The following is a 15,654-nucleotide window of genomic DNA, read 5'->3' as shown; positions in this document are numbered from 1 at the left end:
TCTCTGAGGCTGGATCCCGAAGTGCTGTGGCTTTGCATAGGAGTTAAAAAGGTCCGCATGTTCTCCATCAACAACACGTCTGGAAAGCGTCCTGTCCTTGCCGGCGTGGTCGTGGGAGGAGGAGGAGGATTACTTTCATCTCTTCCCCTGTTAGATTCCCGTTGTGCTGTTACATCACTCTTATACGCTGTGTAAAGCATACTTTTTAATTTATTTTTGAACTGCTCCATCCTTTCCGACTTGCGGGAATTCGGTAACATTTCAGTAACTTTATGCTTATACCGGGGGTCTAGTAGCGTGGACACCCAGTACAGGTTGTTCTCCTTCTCCTTTTTTATACGAGGGTCCCTCAACAGGCACGACAGCATGAAAGACTCCATTTGCACAAGGTTGGATGCCGAGCTAATCATGTCCCGTTCCTCGTCCTCACTGATCTCACTGAAGTTATCTTCTTCCCCCCAGCCACGTACAACACCACGGGAACCAGATAGGTGACAACAACGAGCACCCTGGGATGCCTGTTGTGCTTGGTCTTCCTCCTCCTCCTCCTCCTCCTCCTCAAAGCCACATTCCTCCTCTGACTCCTCTTCCTCACAATCCTCTTCCTGCGTTACCGCTGGTCTAGCAAGCGATGCTGATAAGGCTGTTTCTGGTGGTGATGGACACCACAACTCTTCCTCTTCCTCTTCACGCTCATCTATGGCCTGATCCAGCACTCTTCGCAGGGCACGCTCCAGGAAGAAAACAAATGGTATGATGTCGCTGATGGTGCCTTCGGTGCGACTGACTAGGTTTGTCACCTCCTCAAAAGGACGCATGAGCCTACAGGCATTGCGCATGAGCATCCAGTAACGTGGCAAAAAAATCCCCAGCTCCCCAGAGGCTGTCCTAGCACCCCGGTCATACAAATACTCGTTAACATCTTTTTCTTGTTGGAGCAGGCGGTCGAACATTAGGAGTGTTGAATTCCACCGTGTCAGGCTGTTGCAAATCAAGCGCCTCACTGGCAGGTTGTTTCGCCGCTGGATATCTGACAAGTGCGCCATGGCCGTGTAGGAACGCCTGAAATGGCCACACACCTTCCTGGCCTGCTTCAGGACGTCCTGTAAGCCTGGGTACTTATGAACAAATCGTTGTACAATCAAATTACACACATGTGCCATGCACGGCACATGTGTCCACTTGCCCAATTTCAATGCTGCCACCAAATTACTTCCGTTGTCAGAAACAACTTTGCCAATCTCCAGTTGGTGCGGAGTCAGCCACTGATCCACCTGGGCGTTCAGGGCGGACAGGAGTGCTGGTACGGTGTGACTCTCGGCTTTCAGGCAAGTCAACCCCAAGACGGCGTGACACTGCCATATCCGAGATGTTGAATAGTACTTGGGGAGCTGGGGGGGTGCCGTTGATGTGGAGCAAGATGCAGCAGCAGAAGAGGACTCAGCCGAGGAAGAGGTTATGGAAGAGGATGGAGTAGGAGGAGTAGAGGAGGTAGCAGCAGGCCTGCCTGCAAGTCGTGGCGGTGTCACCAACTCCTCTGCAGAGCCATGCATTCCATGCTTGTCAGCCGTCAACAGGTTTACCCAATGCGCAGTGTAGGTGATATACCTGCCCTGACCATGCTTTGCAGACCAGCTATCAGTGGTCAGATGGACCCTTGCCCCAACGCTGTTTGCCAGACATGCCATTACTTCCTTTCGCACAATCGAGTACAGGTTGGGGATTGCCTTTTGTGAAAAGAAATTTCGGCCGGGTACCTTCCACTGCGGTGTCCCAATAGCAACAAATTTTTTGAACGCCTCAGACTCCACCAGCTTGTATGGTAAAAAGTGCTAGTGTATAATTAGTGCGCCAACGGTCTGAAAATCTACTGTCTGTATGACAGTGAGACACAATCACAGTGTTAAAAATCTAAATATATAACTATACGATACAAATCGTTATATAAAAAATACCCCAATCAAATTATATTAGGATACAAATGAGTTATTAAGAAACAAATAAATTCTTTTTGGATAGTAATAGTGATAACGTAATATAATGGTATTTTTGCAGCAAACACCCCAAAATATTAAGGTGATAAAACTGCAAGGCACTATAAATAATAAACACAGCAATGTGGTAGAATTATAAAATAATATAGTGAAAAAGTCCCAATGATCAGAGTTCAAAGTGTTACATATATGATGGGCGTAATGTCCAAATCATAGTAGGCAGGCTCTTCTCCAAAAGATCCCTGTTGGTGACCCAGGGGTGGATACTATATAGAAAAAAAGATAAAAGAAGGCGCCAACATAGTGCAGTTACCAATGGGATGGGACACGCTTAGTAAATAATACCAGATACTCACAGGATGAAAGACACTTGAGAAGTGTCACAGGTGCCTCCTGGACTCTCAGAGTTGTCCAGCTAACTCCCACTCCACTGTGGTGGTAAGGTTCCGCTTGTCTCTATCGATTAGGATGGCTCCGCTGGTGGTTGTGGCTCCCAGCCAGTATTCCAAAAGGACTCTCTTGCGGTTTCCCCAAATCCAGCTATCCAGTTAAAATCCGTGCTCTCCGTTGAGAGGTAAAACAATTTTTGATATATAATATATCGTTACTATTTTTATGAATTTTGATATATAATATATCGTTACTATTTTTATGAATGTCCCGTTATGCACCTCCTAACCAGTATAATTAGTTTTAGTCTAGGTACCCTATAGAAACATCATGATTAATGTCTACTAATGAGCTAACACAGTTATTACAAGTCCTTACAATTAGATAGTCAGGTTGGATTTGGTTCTAAATCCTTTTCATTCACCCTAGATAAGTTTTTTCATTAATCACTCTGTCTATGGTTAAGAAATTTTCTCTCTGATCACGTTGACTAATATGGATTTATCTAATACTGTCATTTTTACCAAATTATGGAATCAATCGTATATTTGGGGAGAGACGCTTTATACTCCCAATATATATTTTTTACATATAGGATACAATATTCATAGTTTGCATTTTACATGTAAGATCTCTCTTATATATATGGAATTAACCATCTGTATGTGAACTAATTTTATGAAGAGTTAATGACTTCATAAACGTTAGTAATAGTATGTTTGTATACATAGCGAGTGGGTGTGCCCGATCTGGTAGTTTGTATACTTACACATTTTATTGATAAGTTTTTATATATATTTTTATATACATGTATATATTTTTTTATATAATATTTTATTTTGTACTGTATCTAATCATTAGATTTATTGATTATCATAGCCCGTTGCGGCTTTTAAACTGTGTGGGCTATTTGTTAAAACCACACTGAGTAATTCCCCATTACACTCGTAATTATGGAGGTGTGTGATTACAAGCACCTCATTGGTTAGTTAATGCCAATGGAACTCCCAGTATGGGGACACACCCACGTACATGCGCAGTATGCATTTGGAGACGCTGTACTACTGATATAAGTTCGTGGTTTTTATGTGTTTTATTATACACTTATGCACCTGAGGAAACGGTCACGTACAGACCGAGAAACGTTGTGTAAATAAAGTCTTTTTTTTATTTTATTACTGCAGCCACGAACTTTCTTTTTCTGATATCTTTATTGGCAATATTGTAGTTTGTTACTACCATCACAAACCACACTTTTTTCCTTGCTGTTTTACCTCTCAACGGAGAGCACGGATTTTAACTGGATAGCTGGATTTGGGGAAACCGCAAGAGAGTCCTTTTGGAATACTGGCTGGGAGCCACAACCACCAGCGGAGCCATCCTAATCGATAGAGACAAGCGGAACCTTACCACCACAGTGGAGTGGGAGTTAGCTGGACAACTCTGAGAGTCCAGGAGGCACCTGTGACACTTCTCAAGTGTCTTTCATCCTGTGAGTATCTGGTATTATTTACTAAGCGTGTCCCATCCCATTGGTAACTGCACTATGTTGGCGCCTTCTTTTATCTTTTTTTCTATATTGTATGGTAAAAGCTGGTGGGCTAAGAGTTCAGACAAGCCAATTGTCAGACGCCGGGCAAGGGGGTGACTTTGGGAAATTGGCTTCTTACACTCAAACATGTCCTTGACAGACACCTGACTGTGGGCAGATGACCAGGAACTGCTACGTAAGAGAGACTGAGTGGAGGATGGTTGAGAGGGGGCAAGGAGGACAGCAGTGGTTGACGTGGCTGAAGATGCTGGACCAGGAGGAGGATGGCGGCTTTGAGTTTGTGTGCTGCTTTTACTCATGTGTTCTTCCCATCGGCGTTTGTGATGTGAGACCATGTGCCTTCGCAAAGCAGTTGCACCTAGGTGGGTGTTGGACTTCCCATGACTCAGTTTCTTTTGGCACAGGTTGCAAATGGCATCGCTGTTGTCAGAGGCAGACACACAAAAAAAATGCCACACTGCTGAGCTCTGCAATGACGGCATTCTGGTGGTGGCAACAGCATGCGTTGATTGGCGTGCTGTCTGGCTGACCCCGGGTGCCGATGCATGCTGTCTTACTGTGCCACTATCTCCTTGCGGCGACCTCCCCCTGCTTCCAACTCGTCTCCTCCTCCTCCTCTCTGTCTCCCCATCTGAACTTTCCCCCTCTTCTTCTTCTCTTCTATCGGGCACCCACGTGACATCCACGGACACATCATCATCAACCGCTTCACTTGTATCTGACAAATCAACAAAGGAAGCAGCAGCGGGTACAACATCATCATTATCATGATCACACCGTACGTCCATGTCTGTAATGCTGCCTGACTGAGACATATCACTGTTATCTACATCCTCTGTAAATGATGGTTGCGCATCACTCATTTCTTCCAACTGATGTGTCAATAACTCCTCTGACAGATCAAGTGAAGCGGATGTGGTGCTAGTGTTGGTGGTGGCGGCAGGTGGGCGAGTGGCACTGGTCATTTGAGAGCCGGTGCCCGAAGCTAAGCTGGAGGTGGATGGTGCGTCAAGGTTAGGAGCGGAAGCTGTAGAAGATTGAGTGTCCTGTGTTAGCCATTCAACTAGGTCCTCCTCAGAACTTTTCGCGTCCATGGCACGTGGCCTTTGAACACTGTTCATAGTTGTAGGGTCTAAGGGAATCACAGCAAAAGTTTTTGTTCAAAATATTTACACTACTGTTACAACAAATATGAGTGGTGCCACTAACTTGGCAAATGGAGCTTGGCACACACGCTGGCAGGCAGGCAACTTCAATTAGATTACACTAGCAGACTGATGATTCACAGTCAAAAAAAGTTTTTTAAAAAAATATTTACACTACTGTTAGAACAAATATGATTGTTGGCACTAGTTGACAAGTGGGCCTGGCACACACGCTGGGAGGCAGGCAACTGCAATTAGATTACACTAGCTGACTGATGTTTCACAGTCAAAAAAGTTTTTTTTTTTAAATATTTACAATACTGTTATAACAAATATGATTGGTGGCACTAGTTGGCAAGTGGGCCTGGCACACACGCTAGCAGGCAGGCAACTGCAATTCAATTGCACTAGCAGACTGATGATTCACAGTCAAAAAAGTTTTTTTTTAAATATTTACAATACTGTTATAACAAATATGATTGGTGGCACTAGTTGGCAAGTGGGCCTGGCACACACGCTGGCAGGCAGGCAACTGCAATTCAATTGCACTAGGAGACTGATGTTTCACAGTCAAAAATGTTTTTATTTTAAATATTTACAATACTGTTATAACAAATATGATTGGTGGCACTAGTTGGCAAGTGGGCCTGGCACACACGCTGGCAGGCAGGCAACTGCAATTCAATTGCACTAGCAGACTGATGATTCACAGTCAAAAAGTTTTTATTTTAAATATTTACAATACTGTTATAACAAATATGATTGGTGGCACTAGTTGGCAAGTGGGCCTGGCACACACGCTGGCAGGCAGGCAACTTCAATTAGATTACACTAGCAGACTGATGTTTCACAGTCAAAAAAGTTATTTTTTTAAATATTTACACTACTGTTATAACAAATATGATTGGTGGCACTAGTTGGCAAGTGGGCCTGGCACACACGCTGGCAGGCAGGCAACTGCAATTCAATTGCACTAGCAGACTGATGATTCACAGTCAAAAAAGTTTTTATTTTAAATATTTACAATACTGTTATAATAAATATGATTGGTGGCACTAGTTGGCAAGTGGGCCTGGCACACACGCTGGCAGGCAGGCAACTTCAATTAGATTACACTAGCAGACTGATGATTCACAGTCAAAAAAGGTTTTTTTTTTTAAATATTTACACTACTGTTATAACAAATATGATTGGTGGCACTAGTTGGCAAGTGGGCCTGGCACACACGCTGGGAGGCAGGCAACTGCAATTAGATTACACTAGCTGACTGATGTTTCACAGTCAAAAAAGTTTTTTTTTAAAATATTTACAATACTGTTATAACAAATGATTGGTGGCACTAGTTGGCAAGTGGGCCTGGTACACACGCTGGCAGGCAGGCAACTGCAATTCAATTGCACTAGCAGACTGATGATTCACAGTCAAAAAAGTTTTTATTTTAAATATTTACACTACTGTTATAACAAATATGATTCGTGGCACTAGTTGGAAAGTGGGACTGGCACACACGCTGGCAGACAGGCAACTGCAATTAAATAACACTAGCAGACTGATGTAAAAGTTTTTTTTTAAAAAAGTTACACTAATGTTACAACAGATAGGAGTGGTGGCACTGAGGATGGAAGTAGGCACAGAATATGCTGGCAGCCTGACACACAGGCTGGCACTAGTGGCAGGCTGGCCTGGCAACTAAAATTAAATAACATTAGAAGACTGATGTAAAAGTTTTTTTTTACAAAATTTAAACTAATGTTACACCAGATAGGAGTGGTGGCACTGAGGATGGAAGTAGGCACAGTATATGCTGGCAGCCTGACACACAGGCTGGCACTAGTGGCAGGCTGCCCTGGCAACTAAAATTAAATAACACTAGAAGACTGATGTAAAAGTTTTATTTTAAAAAATTTACACTAATGTTACACCAGATATAAGTGGTGGAAAACAGAGCTATTAATCACAGTATATGATGTGGGCCTGACACACAGGCCTGATGGAAAATGAAATTAGATTACACTAGCAAAATTATGTAAAAGTTTTTTTTTAAATTTACACTAATGTTAACCAGATATCAGTGGTGGCACAGAATAATTAATCACAGTATATGATGTGGGCCTGACATACAGGCCTGATAGAAAATGAAATTAGATTACACTAGCAAAATGATGTAAAAGTTTTTTTTTTTAAATTTACACTAATGTTAAGCAGATATCAGTGGTGGCACTAATCACAGTATATGCTGTGAGCCTCACACACAGGCTGACAGGCAGGCAAATGCAAATAAAAAAAAAAAAAAAAAAAGTTGAAGTTCTAGCCATAAAAAGTGCTTTTTGGGGTGCTGTCCTTACAGCAGAGATTAGATGAGTCCTTCAGGACTGTAGTGGACACTAAATACACTAGCCTAGCTATCTATTTCCCTATAAAATCATCAGCAGCAGCAGCACTAAAACTCCTCTCACTAAGAAAGCAGGATCGTAATGAATCTAAAATGGCTGCTGCCCAGGAGCTGGGAGGGTCTGTGAGGGAGTGTCTGCTGCTGATTGGCTGAAATGTGTCTGCAGACTGTGAGATACAGGGTCAAAGTTTCCTCAATGATGTCGAATAGGGGGCGGATCGAACATCACATATGTTCGCCCGCCGCGGCGAACGCGAACAAGCTAAGATCGACGGGAACTGTTCTCCGGCGAACAGTTCGCGACATCACTACCCAGAGGGAGAGAACAGCACTCTATTACGGCATACGGAACATAAATGATTGGGCTGGATTACCCGGCCTCCGTGCAATCTAAGCAGGTAACAGAATCTGAATCCGAGAAATCCTCCTGAGAAAAATCAGAATCCTCCATAACCTGACCGGGCAAATTTGTACAAAAACAACTGGCACCTCACACCCCCAATGGCTGGGGCACTCACCACCTCCTATGTCCCAGACAAGTAGAGAACAAACCCTCTCCACCGACACGGAAAATACGGAAATGGAAAACAAAAACGTGACCACTCCCGGTCACGAGGTGCAATGCACAGGCCAAGGAAAAGTGCACAAGTCCCATCAAGAACTGCATAGCTCTAGAAACCTATATGTTCCATAAAAGGCCATGAGCCCCATCTTCACTACACATAAGCAGACAGAATCAAATAACAAACATGATTAAAGTCCCCCACTGTTGAATAACCCCCCTCAGGAGATATTATCCCTAGATTCCATAAAGATAAAGTAGTCCCACTTAGACCCTGTGTTCTATCATTACATTATATTCCCACAGAGAAAGGAAAATTAAACGATCTTACCGGAATCTATGCCGTGGAACAGTAACACAATCCTTCAAGTTTGACAGATAGTAGCATCGCTTCTGACATGGACTTGAGTGAAGAAAGCAGGCAGCGAAACTCGTCAACGCTGATTGCTTATGGAGCTGTTAATATGAGTTGGGATGGTTTCACAGAAAGACTCTCCCTGCATCTCTGGACTCTAACTTTCCTGCATGCTCTCACTGAGAGGCTGACAGGACTACTTAAAACTCCCATCCCATCTCAAAGAGTACTACCCTCCATAAGAGACTACTCCGTAATCTTCCGACACTTCTCTGCCAACCTCCTGTGACAAAAGGCAAAGAATGACTGGGGGATGAGGGAAGAAGGGGAGGTATTTAAGCCTTTGGCTGGGGTGTCTTTGCCGCCTCCTGGTGGCTAGGTTCTGTATTTCCCAAAAGTAATGAATGCAGCTGTGGACTGTCCCCGTTTTAAGAAGAAAATAGCTAGTAGAAACTGTGTCATCCACAAGATCTTTTTACCCCCCCCCCCAAAAAAAAAATACCTTTAGGGGCTGAATCATTCCTGCTTCTCTATTTTACGTACACCTGAGCTTGGGTAGGGGACTTTAACCAATGGACAATTGCCAGTCTTCCTTTATTTATTACCAATGCTAAACCAAACTTTATAGATTTTTATGTGAAAAAAGAAAAACTGAAATTTTTTTTTTTTTTTTGAAAGGCAAAAATGATAAAGTCTGAGACTCTAGTCATATGCTCTAATGCCACAGGGGGCACTGGGAGTGCAGCATTATGGGGTTAAAATGAAACCATGAGACTGGCCATAAAACACTGCCTCGGGCATTCTCATTGTAACTCACACATTCTTACAACCTTTATGTTCCCTCCCATCTGAGGTGTCTTCAGAGCTGTCTATTTATACCTCTTACTGCTGCTGTGCATCAGATCACTCACAGAGCAGATACATCATGTCAGGTCCAGCAGATAGAACCAGATCCTCCATGCCTGCGTTCATGTGCTCCAATAAAAATCCTGTGAAGTATTTAGGGCAGGATTATGAGACCCTGAAAGCCCAGTGCCTGGCAGCCAACACTCTGTTTGAGGATGAGACCTTCCCTGCTAGTTCTTCATCTCTAGGTGTGAATAAGTTTGGACCTGACTCTGCAAAAGCGAAAGATGTTACCTGGCTGAGACCCTCGGTAAGGAAAATAAAATGTCAGTAAATTTCAGTTCTAATTAGAGGTATTTCTGTAATAAAGCATTTGATCACATGCACCTGCACTGACAGCTTATATCTGTTCAGACAGCTGAGGGTGATGCGTTTTGTGTGCATGATGGCGCATTTCATACAGACGCATGTTCCATATGTCACATGCAGGGTATAAACTATTACTGAAACATCAATAACTTTTACTAGAAGTATTTTTCTTTATATATGAATACTGCATAATGCTTCTAATAAAAACTGAAATGGATTAATATGTATTTTATATTTTACTATAATATAAGGTAAACAATTATACATATTTCACAGTTTTAGTTTTTTCCTTTATAACAGTAGCTGAAAAAGTTATGTCACCATAGGATTTAGCCAGAATATTGTTAATTCAAAATGAAACTCATGTTACAGATAGAGCATGCGATTTTAAACAACTTTCCAATTTACTCGTGCACACTGCTGAGCCCTTATGTACCTTCAACAAAGGATATCAAGAGAACAAAGCAAATGTAATACTAGCAATATATATATAAATTGTTTAAAATTACATGCTGTATTTCAGTTATGAAATTTTAATTTTGACTTTACTTCCCTTTAAATAGTGAACAAAAAAGCGTAAAATGTTATTCTCCACAAAGTAATGTGTGCCATCATAATGAAAGCTAGGTTTAAAGTGACAGTTTAGGATTGTAATGTAAAATGATTAATCTTGTGTAGATAACACTTTGCAATATTCATTATTTATTTTGTTGCCTATTCTAGTAATTCTTACTCTGACAATTGTTGGTTTTCTCAATCCCTCTAAGATTTTATAAAGTAAAGAAGGGTGCTGCCATGTTGAAAGCTAAGTTTTACCTTTATCTATCTAACATGAAACTGTTATCAGATAGTTACATTAACAGTCCACACGGCCTTGTTTGCACACTCTCTTTTATTGCCTGTTTTATACCTGTCCCTGAGATAGATAAGGGAAAATCCTACAAACCAACATGGAGGTTATCAGTACTTTAAGGAAAATAAAGTAGACTATAGAAGTTAGACATTTTATATGTATATTCTCAATATTTTCACAACTAATACAATTAAATAAAATAAATCTACATAATATTCTTAGGCAAATCTTTGCTTGGAATATATCATAATTGTCTAGCATTTATTTGCTGTTTAATATCCCTTTGAAAGCTAGTTATCTTAAAGGGATATGAAACCCAATTTTTTTCTTGCATGATTCAGATAGAGCATACAATTTTAACCAACTGTCCCATTTGCTTCAATTAGCAAATGTGCTCTTTTTCCTTGGTATTATTTGTTGAAGGATCAGCATTGCATTTCAGGAAGCTAGCTAAACACTATGGGGTACATTTATTAAAGTGCAGACGGACATGATACGATTTAGCGTATCATGTCCGCCACACATCGATAAATGCCGACAACATACGCTGTTGGCATTTATCATTGCAGTAGCAGTTCTTGTGAACTGCTGGTGCAATGCCGCCCCCTGCAGACTCGCAGCCAATCGGCCGCTAGCAGGGGGTGTCAATCAACCCAATCGTATTCGATCTGGTTAATTTCTGTCCGCCGCCTCAGAGCAGGCGGACAAGTTATGGAGCAGCGGTCTGCTTCATAACTTCTGTTTCCGGCGAGCCTGAAGACTCCATACGGAGCTTGATAAATTGACCCCATTGGGTTAACCAATGACATGAGGTATATACGTGCAGCCACCATATAGTTCCTAGTAGTGCATTGCTGCTAAGTATTATTTTCAACAAAAAATACCAAGAGAACAAAGTAAATTAGATAACAGAAGTAAATTGGAAAGTTCTTTAAAACTGTATGTTCTATCTGATTCACTAAAGAACATTTTTGGGTTTCATGTCCCTTTAACTGCTCTGCTGAGGCTGGGTAAGGACAGTTAGAAATGAGTTACAAAAGTAACAATCTTACATTATATAATGTCTCTTTAAAGGGACAGTAAACACTGAGATTTTTGTATAAAATGTTATGTGTAATAAAACAACTTTGCAATATATTTTCATTATTTATTCCCCCCCCCCTTTTAATGTAATTTAGCGCTGAAAAGTCAGTAATTTCTAATTTTCAGAACTGGAAATGCACCTGCTGACTTCCCAAGGCTATAACCCTGCCACATATCTGTTCCTAATTGGCTTTATCAGAGAACAACTGCAAGACAATGCAATTTATACTAAGTTTATTACAGTGGCTCTTCTTGTAGTCTGTGGACTAAAGCCCATATTGGCTCCTCCAAATAAGGCAAACGATGGGTGGAGTTTGACTATTGAAAAATAACTGCAGTAAAAAAGGATGTTAATTTGTTTAAAAAACGTTTAGATTTGGCTATGTTCTATAACAACACAACAGCAATGTATTGTAATTACAGGGTGTTTGCTGTCCCTTTATAGACATTATAGTGCAAAAATTACACGTTTTAATTAATTAGAATAGGGATGGCCAACTCCCTAACACATGGGGGCCACAGGCCAATATGTTAGAAGCCTTAAAGGCCACATATAAAGTTATCATTATGAAACACAAATAATAATATACGTCCTAAAAATATTCAGTGGCAAAGGGTATTTAGGTACGATTGCAGGGAGCCCTCTATTTGCTGCTTTCCCTTTTAGAAGGTTTTTTTGAGGTTTTGGCCACCCAATTATAATTTTTTTCCTGGGGCCACAAAAACTGTAGCACAGATTAATTGTTCTGATTTTTCCCTGAGGTCACAAAGACTAGGGCAGAGGGCCGTATGTGGCCCTTGGCCACGAGTTGGCCATCCATGAGTTAGAGCATGTAAGTTCAGTGCTAGCAACCCTGCAAGTCTGTGTTTAAAGGGGTTAAACACATAGTTAAAATACCACCGAGGAGCTGCACAACTCAGGTGTTCCTAAGCAGTTACAGCCAGTAAGCCAATCAGCAGCCTCAGTCACACAACCCACCTATGTAATTGCAGATGCTAAATGTGCTTGTGCTTTGTGGGGGTTAAACACAATGGGCTAGATTACGCGCCAAATAATTTTTTAAACTTTTAACGTGGGCTGGTTAGCACGTGTATTACAAGCTGAAAAACCCAATGGGCGCTAATTTTGTTTGCGCTTGAGCAAATGCATTTACTTTCAACTTATTGGTTATCGCAACTCGCGCTAACAATAGCGAGCTACTTGAAATCTAGCCCATACACTTATAGAGTCAATAGTGCTAAAGTTAGATGCTCCAACGAATTAGACAATGTCCTTTTTATTCTATGCTGTTCCTTTAATGAGCAAGCAAGGTGTATATGTATAGAGATTCATGTAGAATAACTGGATATGCACACTTGTTGGTGTTGGGATTTTTTACAAGAAGCAATCCTGCTACGAACATATCTGAAGGACACAAGGCGCTGCTGTTAAAATTGTTAACTTTTTCACAAACTTTGGGTTTCTCACGGAAGTTGTTTACATACCGCTTGTGCATAGGGTTGTCATCTGTCTGGGAATGACCCGGACAGTCCGGGTTTCTATTTGTGTGTCAGGGTTTGAAGCTGAGTCAGGCCTGGTCATACGAATGTCAGGGTTTTGTGGGAAAAAGCAACAGTCAAAAAGGTGACGTGCATTTGCAACATACTGCACATGCCTACAGTTATTTATTTCTTGCATGTGTGTGTCTTTGTGTGGGAGTGTGCAGAAGTGTGTGTAAGTGCCTTTGTGTGTGTCTTTGTGCTTGTTAGTGTCTCTGAATGTGTGTGACAGAGAATGTGTGTTAATGTGTGAGAAAGTGTGTGCGAGCTTTAGTGTTGTGAGTGTGTGAGAGTGTGTGTTAGAATGTGTGTGACAGAGAATGTGTGTTAATGTGTGAGAAATTGTGTGTGTGTGAGCTTTAGTGTTGTGAGTGTGTGAGTGTGTGTTAGAATGTGTGTGACAGAGAATGTGTGTTAATGTGTGAGAAAGTGTGTGTGCGAGCTTTAGTGTCGTGAGTGTGTGAGAGTGTGTGTTAGAATGTGTGTGACAATGTGAGTTTGTTAGTGTGTATGAGTGTGAGGGAGAATGTGTGTGTGAGATAGAGAGTGTGAATATCTAAGTGTGAGGTTATGTTTATGTGCTATTATACATAGTGTGTACTTTGCAAAAAAACGAATTACTGTGCTGTGCACAGCGCAAGAGTGTTCTGGTTTGGCCTGAATTAAAGGTGGCAACCCTACTTGTGCAGTCATTACACAAACAATTGTTAAAGCTTCTCTTGGATCTCTGTTGTTTAGAAATAGCAAACATGCATGGTTTTGCCTTTGCTTTTGGTAATTAGAAGGCTGCCAATTGCAACTGCGCACCACACTTCTAATATTCCCAGCAGTTAAGGGGTTAATCAGGTAGCTTGTAAGGTTAACTTTAACTCTAGTGTTGAGATTACCCTCCCACCACCTGATCTCTACCTGATCCCCCCAAAATAGCTCTCTTCCTTCCTCCCCTCCCTCCCTGGTTACCACCATCTTAGGTATTGGCAGACAGTCTGCTAGTATTAAGTCTCAGTGCTTTTTTTTATTATTATTTTTTTTCTGCATTGTAGGAAACCCCCTTAACCAACCACCTCCCTGATCCATCCTAAACAGCACTCTAATCCCCCCCCTCTAACTAGTGCCACCATCTTAGGTACTGGCAGTATGTTTTTTTTTCTGTAGTGTAGTGGTCCCCACCACATCCCCCTCCCCCATGATCACTAGTTTATGACTCCCAACACACTCACCCCACTATTTTTTGCAGTGTGGGGACCTCCCACTCCCTTCTCCCTCATCCCTCCGCTGCTGGACTGCCCACCTGCTTCCCAGATTCCCTCCAACACTTCCCGCTGGCACCAGCAGATTTATTTATTTATAAAATATTTTACCAGGAAGGATACATTGAGATTTCTCTCATTTTCAAGTATGTCCTATGATCGTTACACACAGTGACACACACAGTGTTATCGTCTGTAACGAAATGGCATCTGCCTTTATGGAACCAGAGCATAGATCACACATATGCCTGGAGCTCAGAAACTCCAGCTCTCAGCTGTAACTTAACATACCAGACTGCTGGAGCTTCCAGAAGCTCAGATTCACCCCAACTGTCCTGATTTTTGCAGGACAGTCCCGATTTTAGGGGTCTGTCCCTTTTTTCCCGAGCAGAGTGCTATCTATCCTGCCTTGCCCCTGGCCCCCCGAGCCGCTACATTATTGATTTTAAAAAAAAATCCTATTGGGTCAACCTCTCCTCATGACAAAATTATACCCAATAGTGTAGTACATCACATGACGTGTGAGTCAGTGTGTGTCATGTGGCTCCAGTCAATTTTTTGGTGCACCGCTGCTCATGTGAGGTGGTGGCAGCTTCACAGTGCGTCTCTGAACTTCAGAATTTCTGTCAGAGTAAGAGTGTGAGGACGTGAGATGCTGGTCATCATGAGGAAACCTTGATTCGTCTCTCAGTGGAGCTCAGTAAGTCACAGTGACATATGTGATCGAGGCAGATAATATGTGTAATAATGTATGGGGTGGGTGGCGGCCACCGCAGCAGCCAGCCAGATACAGACAGACTGCGCCGACTGGGGGACTTTTTTGTAAGAGAAGGCAGCAAGCAGGGATGTGCAGGGTGGAGGCTCAGGCTGCCGGTCTGAGAGTCCCTGGGTCCTGGTGGTCGACTCATGCACTGACAGCTGAGCTGACTGTGTCACAGTAGAACTTAGAAGTTCTGTTCATCATTAGATCCTGCCGCTGCTGGCATTCAGGAAGCACAGTGAGAGAGTGTCAGTAGTGCAATTGCTTTGCCAGCTGAGTTGTAAGTTCACTCACTTACTGGCCGCCGGCATCCTCCTTGACTGTCGGCATTGTACAAGAGCTGTTCCTGTGTTGCTGAGGCTGAGCTGGGGAAATGTATGTGAGAGTCGTAAGTTCTGTTGCTTGCCCTCCTGGCAGAGAGTAGAACGGTGAGCCAGTGAAGAACTAGTACTGCAGCCAGTTTTGTTTATATTATTCACTGTCTGTTTGGTAATTAGCATGAGGTGCCGCATTAGTTCAGTTTGCTTTGACAGATTTACAGAAGCACCACGCTACCCTCTCCCC

The 15,654-nt window shown here is 42.3% G+C and overlaps 1 protein-coding gene across 2 annotated transcripts in view; it reads left to right on the top strand.

The window, feature by feature from the left end:
• The first annotated feature begins 9,280 nt into the window (after positions 1-9,280).
• LOC128658089 (calpain-8-like) overlaps positions 9,281-15,654 on the top strand; it is a 314,417-nt gene continuing 308,043 nt past the window's right edge. For both annotated transcript variants that reach the window (XM_053712543.1, XM_053712542.1), the window contains exon 1: positions 9,281-9,546. In XM_053712543.1, the coding sequence (XP_053568518.1) occupies positions 9,316-9,546 (231 nt within the window). In that variant the 5' untranslated portion in view covers positions 9,281-9,315. The remainder of the gene's footprint in view (positions 9,547-15,654) is intronic.

This window comes from Bombina bombina, chromosome 4, assembly GCF_027579735.1.
Source record: "Bombina bombina isolate aBomBom1 chromosome 4, aBomBom1.pri, whole genome shotgun sequence".
Classification (NCBI taxonomy): domain Eukaryota; kingdom Metazoa; phylum Chordata; class Amphibia; order Anura; family Bombinatoridae; genus Bombina; species Bombina bombina.
The sequence above is the reverse complement of the archived record's forward strand: the minus strand, read 5'-3'. Positions and strand labels throughout refer to the sequence as shown.